The 15,216-nt window shown below is 39.5% G+C and overlaps 1 protein-coding gene across 4 annotated transcripts in view; it reads right to left on the bottom strand.

Moving 5' to 3' along the window:
• FAM184A (family with sequence similarity 184 member A) overlaps positions 1-15,216 on the bottom strand; it is a 110,658-nt gene that overhangs the window by 51,792 nt on the left and 43,650 nt on the right. For all 4 annotated transcript variants that reach the window (XM_075268046.1, XM_075268047.1, XM_075268048.1 and 1 more), the window contains exons 2-4: positions 7,660-8,514; positions 5,596-5,731; positions 1,429-1,610 (exon numbers count right to left, since the gene is read on the bottom strand). In XM_075268046.1, the coding sequence (XP_075124147.1) occupies positions 1,429-1,610; positions 5,596-5,731; positions 7,660-8,514 (1,173 nt within the window). The remainder of the gene's footprint in view (positions 1-1,428; positions 1,611-5,595; positions 5,732-7,659; positions 8,515-15,216) is intronic.

Raw genomic sequence — 15,216 nt, 5'->3', positions numbered from 1 at the left:
ATCACAATTACACACCCGATAGAGCCCCATAAAGTTATTTTTAATAACATTCCCCCCTAAATAAAGGTTATCCCTAGCTATCCCTGCCTGTACAGCTATCCCTGTCTCTTAGTCACAAAGTTCACATTCTCATATGACCCGGATTTGAAATCCACTATTCGTCTAAAATGGAGGTCACCTGATTTCGGCAGCCAATGACTTTTTCCAATTTTTTTCAATGCCCCCGGTGTCGTAGTTCCTGTCCCACCTCCCCTGCGCTGTTATTGGTGCAAAAAAGGCGCCAGGGAAGGTGGGAGGGGAATCGAATTTTGGCACACTTTACCACGCGGTGTTCGATTCGATTCGAACATGGCGAACACCCTGATATCCGATCGAACATGTGTTCGATAGAACACTGTTCGCTCATCTCTATACAGGACCTTTTTTCTGAAGAACTATACACTTTTATTTAAATCCAGTAACCGCCAGATCACCAGAGATTTTCCATATAAATTCCATAAGCATATAGGTGAGATACAACATAACATGTGCCAGTCATTACTGTAATTGAAAACTGTATGCAGTTCTGCAAAAAAAAAAAAAAAAGTGTTGTGTAAACCCAGCCTTACCTATATGTTAACAGACATTAAATTACTGGCATGGTATAATTGTGCTATTCATAACTGCAATTAAAAATTGCATGCAAAGAAGCACAGAGTAACACAGCCTCAAATTAAACCACAGATAATTTTCTATCTTATATCTTTCAGATCCATTTTATGGGCTGTCATAGAGAAAAGGCTGTTAAAAAGGGATAATTTTCCAGTGAGGGGTGGGGAGCAGCACATACTATTAAAAAAGCATAAAACCAGTCTGGGATTTGTGTTTGCATTAGAAACATTTTTTTTCTGTTTATGTGAAAATGAATTTATAAATTGGGTTATATCTCTAATCCAGATATGGCCGAGAACATCCTTCTACATCAAGTAGTTCCAAGTCACACAAAATAAAGTTCTGTTCATATCTATATAGTGTTTTTTACCTAACAAAAACCACAATGCCGTGCTGGATGCATCATAACATGAATACCATTTTCCACAAGTCATGGAGTTCATTGGGTTCTGGAGACTCTGAATGGATCCATATGTAAAATGTACATGACAAGTTCCAGATACATTCAATTAACAGGCACATAGCCATAGCAAATAAACAGTACATCGCAGAAATATTCTAATATACTTTTAACTATTAAGATATTGAACATGCAGTATTCTGGACAGTATAAAGCCATCTCATTATTTTCAGTGAATAAACTGGACAAGCATCCATGACATTATCCTAGCAGAGAAAGGGCTTAATAAAGATATGACATGTCCATATATTACATGTTAGACAGCTGTAACGAACAATGCCTGTAGTTTATTAATAAGGATCACAAGCAGTTCTAACCTTTTCCAGTGCAAGGATCTGTTGCCTTTGACGTTCGTCAAGATTTTGATTCTTACTTTGCAGCATAGCCCGTTCTTCTTCTAGCCTGACTATTTTTTCCTTTATCCTGGCTTTCTCAGATTCCAGGTCTTGTATGGTGGCTTCTTGAGTCATCTGTGTAGCTTGCAGCATCCCAATGTGACCTGTAAATGGCATTAATTTTATCAGTGAATTTTTACCACATCATATTTATTTTTAAAACTAGAAAAAATACTGCCTAGGTGCTGCCTGAGTATAAAGTGTCAGGAAGACCAATTGGCAGTTGGTGCCCCTCTTCATGAGTTATCATTGAAAACTTTAATAAGTACCCTAAAAGCATAAGGTGCACTAAGGGATAGTTTATCTAAACAGGTGTAAAAGAAAAATGAGGCATGAGCTCTCTCCATACATCCCCATGCGACTCAGGACATAGTATTATGTCCTGGGTCACTAACGGGTTAGGGAGCGTTCACACTACCGTCGGTGTCCGACATGTAGTGTCCGCTCCTAGTGTCCGCTCAAAATCTGTCACGGACACTAGGAGCGGACACTAGATGTGTCCGTGACACCTGTCATTCAAATGAATGGGCATCGGGTGCGTTCTTTTGCACTCCGTGCCCGTCCTTCCCTGTCCGCAAGAGAAGATGTCCGACTTCTCAAGCGGACAGAAAAGCCCTGCATGCAGGGTTCCTCTGTCCGCTTGAGAAGTCGGACATCTTCTCTTGCGGACAGGGAAGGACGGGCACGGAGTATAAAAGAACGCACCCGATGCCCATTCATTTGAATGACAGGTGTCACGGACACATCTAGTGTCCGCTCCTAGTGTCCGTGACAGATTTTGAGCGGACACTAGGAGCGGACACTACATGTCGGACACCGACGGTAGTGTGAACGCCCCCTTAATGATGAGTTCCCTACCAATGACTGTATATAAATAGAGAGACCAACATATAAACACATAAAATAAGTTAATAACCTCTGCACTGGACTAGAGGTTATGGGAAACAAAAGCATGTATTTGAGTATAATACAATTGGAACTGTTCTCTCTAACCAGTTGAAGCTGTGTCATGTGTCATATGTCAATGCAGCTTTATACTGCACTATTTCATTTTGTTATTTTAGGTAATATTGCTTTATCATTGTTTCTGTTATACTGACTTTGTATCACCTTTATTTGCATTAGCTTTGAAGGGTATATATTAAATGGAAATAGGAGACTAGAGGTATTTAAATAGTGCCTCTCATTATACACATTGTTTGCCCTATTTGCAATATTGATGTATTACCGTATATACTCGAGTATAAGCCGACCCGAATATAAGCCGAGGCCCCTAATTTTACCACAAAAAACTGGGAAAACTTATTGATGCTAAGTTCACACCTGTGTTCAGGGTCTCCGTTCTGTGGTTTCCATCTTCTGCATGCCAGAAGACGGAAACCACAGACCGGGTACGGCCGTGAGCCACCGTGAGCGGCCGTGAGCGTTTTATGCTCTCCACCGCGAAACCGTTTTTTTAAATCCAGACACAGAGTACCGCATGTCCGACTCTGTGTCCGGATTAGAAAACCCGGTTTCGCGGCGGAGAGCATAAAACGCTCACCGCTGCTCACGGCCGGACAGCTTTCTCACCCATTCAAATGAATGAGTGAGAGAGACACCTGCAGGTTTCCGTCTCCTGCTCTGCTTTATGCAGGAAACGGAAACCTGCAGTACAGAGAACACAACGCAGATGTGAACGAGCCCTGACTGGAGTATAAGCCTAGTCATAACTTGCAGCTCTTTAATTTGGCCCAGACACACGGCCGCAAAAACGACGGCATCTATGTGTACGGGCCCACTGAAATATAATAGTCCATAATTTTATCCACCCTTGCAGATAAAAAGTCTGGTCATGTGCATTACAGCTTAGTAACTCCATGTGCCTCATAGTAATAGCAGTTAACCCCATCATGTCCCTCACATTAACCCCCTGTGTGCCTCACATAAGAGTTACTGATATGTTGGACATATGGAGGTAATAATTAGATATCTTCATAATTAAGATCCTTTATTAGCACCCCCATGTTTCTCAAATATTAGTAATCCCTTATATGGGGCACACAGGGGTTAATATGAGGGACATGATGGGGTTAACTGCTATTAATGTGAGGCACATGGAGTTACTGAAACTAAATTAATAACCCCGAATGCCTGACATTACTAGGATTAACAACCCAGCAGGTACCTGAGTGTTTTACTTTCACTTTGTTACACGAGCTTCCTCTCCTCTGCAGGATGCAGGCATAGCAGCAGCGACCTCCGAGGCTTTCATCTCTCTTGCTTCAGAAGGATAAGTGTTCTACAGCATTGCTGTAGCAACCACTGAAGGAAACTCCCCCTTCGCTTAATATATCCAGGTCCTTGAAGGTCCTGTGCTCCGTGCCTCATTTTGCAAATGCAAGTGCATTGGTTAAGGAACCAATTGGGGCCCCTGACCAATGCATTTGTATTAAAAAAAAAAAAAAAAAGAGGTTTAATAGTTGGGGCTCGGGACCCTGACTTGAGTATAAGCTGAGGGGAGGCTTTTTCAGCATAAAAACTGTGCTGAAAAAGTCAGCTTATACTTGAGTATATACAGTATGTCTTTTTGGTCATTTAGCAGAATTTTTTGTAATATTTTAGTGAAGAGTAGGGATTTGTTCTGATATGTGATCCACATTAGTGAGTTTTTTATATGTGATTGTAGTAGTATGGTTTAATAAAATAAATTATGGTGGTTATATAAAAGGAGTCTTTCATGTACTTTTTGTAGGAATTATATATTGTCATGAGTGGTCTCCATTAATATATAGCTGTGTGGATAGTTTATTTAAGTAGTTTGGATTTTTTTTATTTATAACAGAGCTCAACAATAATTAGGACTAAGGCTGGATTCACACTTAAAAAATGCAGCTAAAATAATCCTGCAAGCAGGACTTTTTGCATTTTTCAGGTGGAAACCCAGTGGACCCCATTATGGTCTATGAAGTCCACAGCTTTCCACAGTGATCTGCCTTTTTAAGCAGATTAGGTTTCCGTTTGTGGCGTTCCCAAGTGGACCCCATGAATAGAAATCTGAACGCAGATGGGAACCTAACGTTAACCGTCAGCTCACATGCATGTGAGACAGACAGTCAGTTGGCAAGGCTGAGAGGGCAGAATATGGAGACAGTGTAACTGTGGCTGGAAAGAGCACCCTCCTGTTACTCAGCTTAGTGAACCCAGCTTTTATGAAAAACTTCCTGGACACCTAATTTAGCTATGTGCCAAATGTGGGGTCAAATTGTTCTGGTTTTGGATGCCTATAGAGCACAGACAGTCACTTTAATAATATAGATTATTCAAAGGGATTTTATGAGTTTGGAAAATAAATGTGTGCCATTAACAATTTAACACACAAAGGTTTAATGTATGGAAGTAATTCGGAATAGAGTACCATTTGTAAATGGCTTATACCCAAGAGTGCTCAAAAAGCAAAAAATCAGTCATTTCTCTATACACATTTATACAATTTATAGACCTAGTTATTGCATAGTGCCAGTGGGTTGATGCAAACAAATGCAGTGACCCATGTTCAAAAAGGAAAAAAACAAAATAAAAAAGAAATCATGTTTTTAACCAGGTAATCAAAAATATGTAGTCTTATGGTTCACATTATGTAGCATTAGGTTCTCTATTATGCTTATAGCATAAATAGTGTAAGATGGAAATTTTTGGTGAAAATCAGCTGGCAATTGGCTTCAATCTGCAAGGGTCATCTTTTGACAGAATTATTACTACCAATAAAATTATCAAATCATAAAACAACTAAAACAGCAGTATGACATGTTACACAGTAAACATTGGTTAAATATGGACCTACGCCATCCCATATTCCAAAAAGACATACTGATAGGGAAAATGTACATTGTGAGCTCTGTTTAGGGCTCACGATCTACATTTAAAAAATTTAAAAAAATTAAAAAAAATATGGACCTACGGTAATACGTGTAATAGTAATACATGATAAACATTTAATATAAATTCAGTTTGCCAGCTTAAACAATGAAAAGTTTGAATGAAGCTATGAATTTTATGTGTACCAAATAAAGTATTTCATAGAAGAATTAAAAAAGTAAAAACACCTACTAGCTTTTAAGACAAGTTCTGTAGCCTGCTGCTGTAAACGCTCCCGAGCAGCTGCTAGCTCACTTTCCATGTCTTTCTGTTTGCTAAGTAAAGACATCTCCTCCTGCTTCACATTTTCCAGCTGTTTTTGAAGGACCTAAGGGAAAATACAAAATTTATGAAAAATATAACAGAATACAGTCGTGACAGAGAATCTGTCCAATTCTACAGCTATAAATGGCAAACTCTATCATAAGGTGGCGGTGACTTAATCTATCAACCTAGAAACAAACATGTGCTAGCTGCAAACATTTATCAAGCTTGTCACTGAATGTACATCCATAAGCTCCTGCTATATCAGCTTGATTCTCGGCATTTTCACTAAATTCAAGCAAACATAATAAATCAATATGCCTGGAGAAACAATATTTCTTTACAGTGTTTGCATTTATTAAACCATCATAGCACTGAGATACACAATACTGCCTCTCTTATTTGCACCATTTTCTAGTACATACTTCAGCAAAGTAAAGCTGGTTGCAGACGACTGTGCTGCAACCAGCTGGCTGTGAATTAAAAGCATGGGTGGTACATGGGGGATATGGACATGCCGTGCTTTCATGGCTCCTTTTATTAAATAAATAGAAGCCACTGAATCAAGGGCTGCAAAACAGGACAGGAATAGGACTTATTCTATATTTTGTGGCATGGACTGTCGGCCCGTACACGGGATCGTTAAATTCAGAGTCGTGTGTAAGAGCCCATTGAAATGAATGGGTCAGTGTATTATCTGTGAAATACACACTGATCATGCCCACGGTCGTCTGCAACCGGCCTAATATGGTATAGCACTGTATGTAGTACATTCACTGAGAGTATGAGAAATAAATGTGATCACTGATCAATGATCTCTATCTTATGTATTAGTCAAACGTCAGAAATGGACATGTGGCGGCCATTTTTAGAATACATGGATTACAGTGTGAATATTCACATTTTATTAACGTTCTCCTATTTTTGTCTTTTTTCATTGATCCATCAATAGAGGAAATGGATCCCAAGCGGACTCAAAAAAAAACTGTGAAAAAATAACCATTTTGTCAGTTATTCACAGGCATTTTTTTCTAGCTCTATTCCTTATCTTTATTGAATTATGGATGCGTACATCTGTTTGTTTGTTTTTTTTGGGCAAAACGACAAGAACAACCTCCCCATTACTATGAAATTTTCTACTCTTTCATAAGAACCTTGAATGGATGAAGAATGGAGATCATTCATGTCTTGCCAATATTTCATTAGAGGAATATTAATGAAACAATAAGGGCTAGTTCACACGTGGGCAAAGGGGAGGTTTTTGACAGCGGAATTCGCTTCAAAAACCTCTCCTTTAACATGGTGGTCTATGTAGACCACTAGCTTTTTTTTTCCTCCTAGCGTTTTCCGCCTGAAGAAGCGACATGACCTTTCTTCAGGCGGAAAACGCCTGAAGAATTGCATAGAAGTGAATGGGAGGCGAAAACCGCGCAGTAAAAAACCGCGCGGTTTTTTGCACACAAAACCGCGCGGTTTTTTGCAAAAAACCGCGCGGTTTTCGCCTGCAGTTTCTATAGCACATATAGGAAAAAAAAACCCTAGCGAAAACCGCTAGCGAAAACCGCGTCAAAAACCTCGTCAAAAACCGCGTGGAATGCAAAAAACAGCGTCAAAAAAACTCCTCGAGGCTTTTTACCTCGCACAAATAAGCTAGGCGGTTTTCACGTGTGAACTGACCCTAATGCTACACAATATTTTATTATTATGCTGATTCTGAATTTAGTGTTGACTTGACTGTATGATTTCCATGTATAGAATATTACAGACCATATAAAATAGTTAGAATTAGAGATGAGGGAACACTATTCGAAACAGCCGTTTCGAATAGCACGCTCCCATAGAAATTAATGGACGTAGCCGGCACGCGGGGGGTTAAGGGGCCGCTTCCATTCATTTCTATGGGAGCGTGCTATTCGGAACGGCTGTTCCGAATAGTGTTCGCTCATCTCTAGTTAGAATGTATGAAACTAGTGCTACCAAACTAGTGCTTACCTGAACATTGTTCTCCGCTGTGGACAGAGAAACTTGTAGTTTTTGGCACTTTTCTCTAAGACTTCCTGCTTCCTCCTGTACCACCTGAAATTCAGTTTTGAGAATCCCAAGGTTCTTTTGTAAGATAGCTTCTTGAGTTTGAAACTCTCTCTTCAGCTCTGCTTCCTTTTGCTTACAGGCGTGCAAGCTCTCCGCAGTAAAGTGCTGAGACCTTTTCAAAGCTTCCAACTCATGTTCATAGAAAGCCTGAGCTTTACTCAGCTTCCCTTCATAATCTTCTACCAACTTTTTTCTCTCCAGACGCAGGTCTTCCAACTTTTTATTGAGTTCTTCCACTTGTAATCGATGCATTTCTTCAAGCGTTTCCTGGCCCTTGTTTAAAGTAGCATTTTGACTGTGTTGAGCTTTTAGGAGGTCTTGCATTTCTAATCTATGGGTTGCTCTCAGTTCTTCTAGGGCGGCACGTTTGTCTTTCTCAAATTGTACCTGAAGTTGCATGAAACTACGTATTCTTTCTTCAAATCTCTTCCTTATCTCCTCTACTTCGCGGGACATAGTAACAACTCTCTGTACATGTTGGGCTTCTGCACATAGTTGCATATCTTCTACTCGATGTTTGTAAACTTCAAATTCAGTAAGTGCTTGGTGCTTCATCTTCTTATGTTCCTCTAAAGATTCTTCCAGTGCTTGTATTTTCCTTTTTAGCTCAGTTTCTTCTGACACTTTATTTTTATACTGTAATATCTTTTCCCTGGTTTCAGCAAGGATTTGCTGAATTTCTTCTTCATGTGCTTCTTTAATGGCTTGTACTCCTGATTCATGCTCATCATTCCTAGTATTTAAGGCATATATGACCTGTGAATCATTAAACATATACAGTTTTTTATAAGTGCAATAAAATAAAATCTCAAATATGGAGTGAACTACATTTACCATATAATAGTCAATATATTTGTTACAAGACTTACCAACATTTATGGAAACTGCACAATTTATACACGATAACACAATACACATTAGTACCAACACATCTTAATTAGAGATGAGCGAGCAGTATTCGATTGAGTAGGTATTCAATCGAATACTACGGTATTCGAAATACTCGTACTCAATCGAGTACCACTCGCTATTCGAATGGAAAAGTTCGATGCAGAACCAGCATTGATTGGCCGAATGCTATACAGTCGGCCAATCAACGCTGGTTCTTCTCCTACCTTTAGAAGTCTTCTCAGTGCAGCTTCCCCGTGGCATCTTCCGGCTCTGAATTCACTCTGCCAGGCATCGGGCCTGGGCAGAGCCGACTGCGCATGCCCGCTTGTAGTGCGGACATGCGCAGTTGGCTCTGCCCAGGCCCGATGCCTGGCAGAGTGAATTCAGAGCCAGAAGACGCCGTGGGGACGCTGCACGGAGAAGATTTCTCGGAGGATCCAGCCCGACCCTCACTCGTGGACTTGGTAAGTATAATTTGATTGAACGTTGCCTACCCCTGAAACGAGCATTTTCCCCCCATAGACTATAATAGGATTCAATATTCGATTCGAGTAGTCGAATATTGAGGGGCTACTCGAAACGAATATCGAACCTCGAACATTTTACTGTTCGCTCATCTCTAATCTTAATGCATATCTCATTTCTTTGGTCATGCAGTAATTGGGTTAAAGTAGAACTTCCACAAAAATTGTATTCTCAGGCCTGTGTGAGGAAGGTGTGGACCAGCACCAAGAAGATAACTCACAAATACAGCCACCACTAAGATTACCTTTACTACAATTTATATCATATGTCTTTCTCACAGACTAGAGAAATGTTTGTGGGAGTTTTACTTTAAGGAAGGGTAAATTGGAACTAACAGTGGAATCATAGAGGTCCACTGACTGCTGCTGAGGTAGTCCACAGAGTCCCTATATTGTAACTAAGAGTATTACACTGTGTTGAATGTGAGAAATGTATTTTCAATGTATTAGACTATTGCATTTTGGGTGATTGGATATATTTTTGTAATTAACCTATTTTTTTTTTGTGAAACATACCACTCTAGATCTGCTGCAGCACTGCAGAAGATGTACCATGACATTTTATATTCATGTCCTAGTTGTTTACCTAGCTGTCTCTTTTCCACTCATGTTTACATAACCAGAAAATCTCTGGAAGTTTTAAGGATCCCTTTTGCAAAATCTGGCAGTGTAGGCTATGTTTAGGAATAATTTCTTGCTATACCCCTTCAGGTGAACCACCGAGCCTTAAAGATGCTGCTATATTTGACTGTGTTCACATAAAAAATGCTGAACAGCACATTGTGCTATTTTCTCTGGTAGAACTATTGACACCATGACAGATGTCCAACAGACCCCATTGTAGGGTCGTCAGGTACTATCACTGTAGTGGGCCAGATACAAAACTTGTGTCATTTTCACTGTAAGACTCCTATGACAGAGCATAGAGGTTTATTAATTTAGCAAGGCTCACAATGTCCAGCGTGCGAACCACAAGGTCACCACCTACACAACTAGTGTCCTAGTTCCTGTTGAGGATGTAAAGGAACCCATTTTATTGATCAAATTTCAATTTAGGCTTGATTCACATCTGCGCATGGGCTTCCGTTTGAGGGGTTCGCTTGTCGACCCCTCGAACAGAAACCTAATCTGCATGAAAAACCCACGGACCCCATAGACTATAGTGGAGTACGTGTGCTTTCCGCTCAGTTTCCGCACAAAAAATGTGGAGGGAAAAGTGCTGCTTGCAGCACTTTTCTCTCTGCATTTTTTATGTGAACAGGGAAATGGAATCCCCGAACACCGATGTGAACCAAGCCTCAGGAAGTTGTAAAGCGATAAGACATCCATGCTCTTCTTCAGCCTTGTACTCTTTCTATCTTCTATAAATAAGCAAATGACTCCTAGAAATTTACATGCTAAGGAACACTATTGATGGCCACTGACAGAGATCATCAACATGTACTGTGCAGGAAATGGATCTGGGGTGCAGCCTACAACTATATGGAACATGTGTACCTTCACTTGGAATTGCATCATTATCATTGCACATGCAATACGTATCATAAATGATGTAATTTATGAATTAACTCATAAGAAATATACCCTAGATTCGAAGTAATTTCTAAATGGGCTTGTCTTCTGTTTTTTTTTTTTTTTTTTTTTTTTTTTATGTACAGTAGATTATGAGCCCCACATAGAGCTCACAATGTAAATTTTTTCCCTATCAGTATGTCTTTGGAATATGGGATGGAAATCCATGCAAACACGGGGAGAACATACAAACTCCTTGCAGATGGTTTTCTGCCCTGGGCGGGATTTGAACACCAGGACTCCAGCGCTGCAAGGCTACAGTGCTAACCACTGAGCCACCGTGTGGCCCCAGCTTGTCTTCTGTTGAACCTTTGAGGCCCTGTTTTATTAGTGGCACACCGGAGGATCCTCTGTTACTTTGATGGGCCAGTCCAACCCTGTTGATGGCTGTCGTACAGTCTACATAGCATGATTGATATTGACCCATACTGGATAGGATAGGATGGGGTGTACTTTCGGTGTTTTGATTATTTGAGCATTTTTTAAATGAAGAATATAGTCTCTTCCAGTTGTTATTCCACCTAAATGTTTTAGAGAGGATAACTTATCCTGTAACACTTTGTGTGGGCATTCAAGCCCTCTTTATTAGCTTTCTCGGGTCTATCTCAGACTCATATTTGCATACACCTATATCTACAAAAAATCCCTTGAATTTTGTGAGTGCATCTGTTTCATGTATTACTGCAAATCAGATGACACCTTATACCCCAAGTATTAGTACATCAAACTGTATTGTAGAATTACAGGCAGAATACACATTTAACTGTCTGAGTACAGTAAAAATTAGCATTAAGTGTTTTAATTTAAACAAATCTATGGCTCTTAGCCAGGTTTCAAGTTTGTCGCATGTCTCCTTTTTTTCCCCATTCTTTGCTTTCCTTATCTAATTTTTGTTATGTCATCATTTCTTAGCCACTATTGAAACACTGGCTCTAGTGTCATTTTTTTCATATCATTAGATATAATTGCAGCACTTTCATCATGTAAAAATGTCCAAGATTTATTCAACAATCACATTAAAACAAAGTGTGATGCACATCCAAAAATCTGCCAGAAAATGCTGAATTTTGTTTGCAGAGTTTATTCCTATTCTTACAAAAGTACCAGCTTTTTCTATGCTTATTGGTAGTTTTTGTTAGCTAAAGATTGCCATTTTTATTGTCATGGTTATGAGCAAGGCTATGGTGTCCCATGACTGATCATTGTATAAAGGACTCAAATTATGCCTCTGTTTTGGATCATTTACTAGGAACTATATTAACTGCTGCAATATAAACTGCATACATTATTAAGCAGATCTCTTAGACTTGATGATGCTAGTGTCCCTTGAAATTCCATGTGAAAATCTAAAGTTTTCTCGCCTGATATTAAAGTGACACAACAAGTAACTCGGCATGGGCCTAGTCAGCGGGGAGCTAGCTGAATCAGCCAGGATCGAACAGGATGATTTTTTTCTCCATGTTCTGCTATGATCTCTGCCTCCCATTGTTTTCAATGGGAGGCGGATTCTGGGCAGAATCTGCCCTGGATTCGGAGGCAAAATCCGCGTTAAATTCCGCTGTTTGAATATACCCTTAGAAAGACATACCAGCTCAAAAGACAACAAAGTAGGGAAGGTTATAAAATATAAGAGAGTGAAAACATGAACAAAAACAGAAGTATTTTACTACACAATAAAATTCATATTGGAAGACAATACCAGTTAAAACATGTCTGCAATAGTACATAATACTCCATGTATGACATGAACAAAATGATAACACACTCCTCAATACAAATGTAATGTAATGACATAAACATAGACATAAAAGTGGGAAAAGAAAACACAGGTCAAGCCCTATCACAATGAATGCCCCTGATAAATAGATATAATAAACACACTAGTATCCATATACAACACACTATTATCCATATACAAAATTTTAGGAGCTCCTGATTCAAATCCAAAACATATATGGGACTACATTTCTACTAGTATGGATGATTTAATGCAAAACTTTGAGTACTATCTATGGGCTAGTACGGGGCTAGTGACCGCGTATTTTGGTCCTGATTTTGATGCGGGAAGCCGTGTCAGAATAGGACCAAAACATGACTGCCACGATTGTTGCGGCTTCCCGCTCCGGAGTAGGTCCAAATGAATGAGCCTAGTTTGGAGGGTGCTGTCACAAGGCACCTGAAGAAAGGGCAGCTCGCTTCTACGCTACTGGTCTACACAGACCTCTATTGTGAGGGGGCGGATTTTGAGGTGGATTCGGCTTCAAAATCCGCCTCCTCTTGCCCCATGTGAATGAGCCCTATCTCTCAACATCAAACATCTGATGATAAATATGAATTGAGGAATAAGGCATACTTACTTTCAGACATAATAATGTGTATGGACAGACTCCCAGTCCTGACCCCAAATATTAAAGTATTATTACTACTGATATTAAAGTGAGCAAAAGAGAGGGAAATAATTAATGAATTGCGTCTATTCAGGAGCTGCCCTCACTTGCTCCACAATTCCAGCCATGAATGTACCTACAATGTCCATTGGTTTGGTTTTCTGACATACAGTCCTATGAAAAAGTTTGGGCACCCCTATTAATCTTAATCATTTTTAGTTCTAAATATTTTGGTATTTGCAACAGCCATTTCAGTTTGATATATCTAATAACTGATGGACACAGTAATATTTCAGGATTGAAATGAGGTTTATTGTACTAACAGAAAATGCGCAATATGCATTAAACCAAAATTTGACCGGTGCAAAAGTATGGGCACCTCAACAGAAAAGTGACATTAATATTTAGTACATCCTCCTTTTGCAAAGATAACAGCCTCTAGTCGCTTCCTGTAGCTTTTAATCAGTTCCTGGATCCTGGATAAAGGTATTTTGGACAAACAATTCAAGTTCAGTTAAGTTAGATGGTCGCCGAGCATGGACAGCCCGCTTCAAATCATCCCACAGATGTTCAATGATATTCAGGTCTGGGGACTGGGATGGCCATTCCAGAACATTGTAATTGTTCCTCTGCATGAATGCCTGAGGATTTGGAGCGGTGTTTTGGATCATTGTCTTGCTGAAATATCCATCCCCGGCGTAACTTCAACTTCGTCACTGATTCTTGAACATTATTCTCAAGAATCTGCTGATACTGAGTGGAATCCATGCGACCCTCAACTTTAACAAGATTCCCGATGCCGGCATTAGCCACACAGCCCCAAAGCATGATGGAACCTCCACCAAATTTTACAGTGGGTAGCATGTGTTTTTCTTGGAATGCTGTTTCTTTTTGGACGCCATGCATAACGCCTTTTTTTTATAACCAAACAACTCAATTTTTGTTTCCAAAATGAAGCTGCCTTGTCCAAATGTGCTTTTTCATACCTCAGGCAACTCTATTTGTGGCGTACGCGCAGAAACGGCTTCTTTCTCATCACTCTCCCATACAGCTTCTATTTGTGCAAAGTGCGCTGTATAGTTGACCGATGCACAGTGACACCATCTGCAGCAAGATGATGCTGCAGCTCTTTGGAGGTGGTCTGTGGATTGTCCTTGACTGTTCTCACCATTCTTCTTCTCTGCCTTTCTGATATTTTTCTTGGCCTGCCACTTCTGGGCTTAACAAGAACTGTCCCTGTGGTCTTCCATTTCCTTACTATGTTCCTCACAGTGGAAACTGACAGGTTAAATCTCTGAGACAGCTTTTTGTATCCTTCCGCTGAACAACTATGTTGAACAATCTTTGTTTTCAGATCATTTGAGAGTTGTTTTGAGTAGCCCATGATGCCACTCTTCAGAGGAGATTCAAATAGTAGAACAACTTGCAATTGGCCACCTTAAATACCTTTTCTCATGATTGGATACACCTGGCTATGAAGTTCAAAGCTCACTGAGGTTACAAAACCAATTTTGTGCTTCAGTAAGTCAGTAAAAAGTAGTTAGGAGTATTCAAAGCAATAAAATGATAAGGGTGCCCATACTTTTGCACCAGTCAAATTTTGGTTTAATGCATATTGCGCATTTTCTGTTAGTACAATAAACCTCATTTCAATCCTGAAATATTACTGTGTCCATCAGTTATTAGATATATCAAACTGAAATGGCTGTTGCAAACACCAAAATATTTAGAACTAAAAATGATTAAGATTAATAGGGGTGCCCAAACTTTTTCATAGGACTGTATTTGCATAGAAAATGTAATGTAAAAAAACTACAATAGTTTGAAAATGATTTTTGCATTAACAATATTGGAAATATCTCAAAATTTACAATAGGTTATTAGTCAAAACTACATACAAATTCCAAATATGTAAATGAATGTGTAATGTTTTACTTTCTTTAGCTTTTCCCCCTAAAGTTTCAGACTATAGCATACAAGAGCATTCTATCTTGAAGAATCAGCAGAGCAATAGAAATGACTGATAAGTCCTGGCAGGGAGTAGGATTTCATTTGTCACATTGCTGAGTATAAAGTGAAAAACC

The sequence above is a fragment of the Leptodactylus fuscus genome, chromosome 3 (assembly GCF_031893055.1).
Source record: "Leptodactylus fuscus isolate aLepFus1 chromosome 3, aLepFus1.hap2, whole genome shotgun sequence".
NCBI classification, from domain to species: Eukaryota; Metazoa; Chordata; class Amphibia; order Anura; family Leptodactylidae; genus Leptodactylus; species Leptodactylus fuscus.
This window is presented reverse-complemented; position numbering and strand designations above follow the sequence as displayed.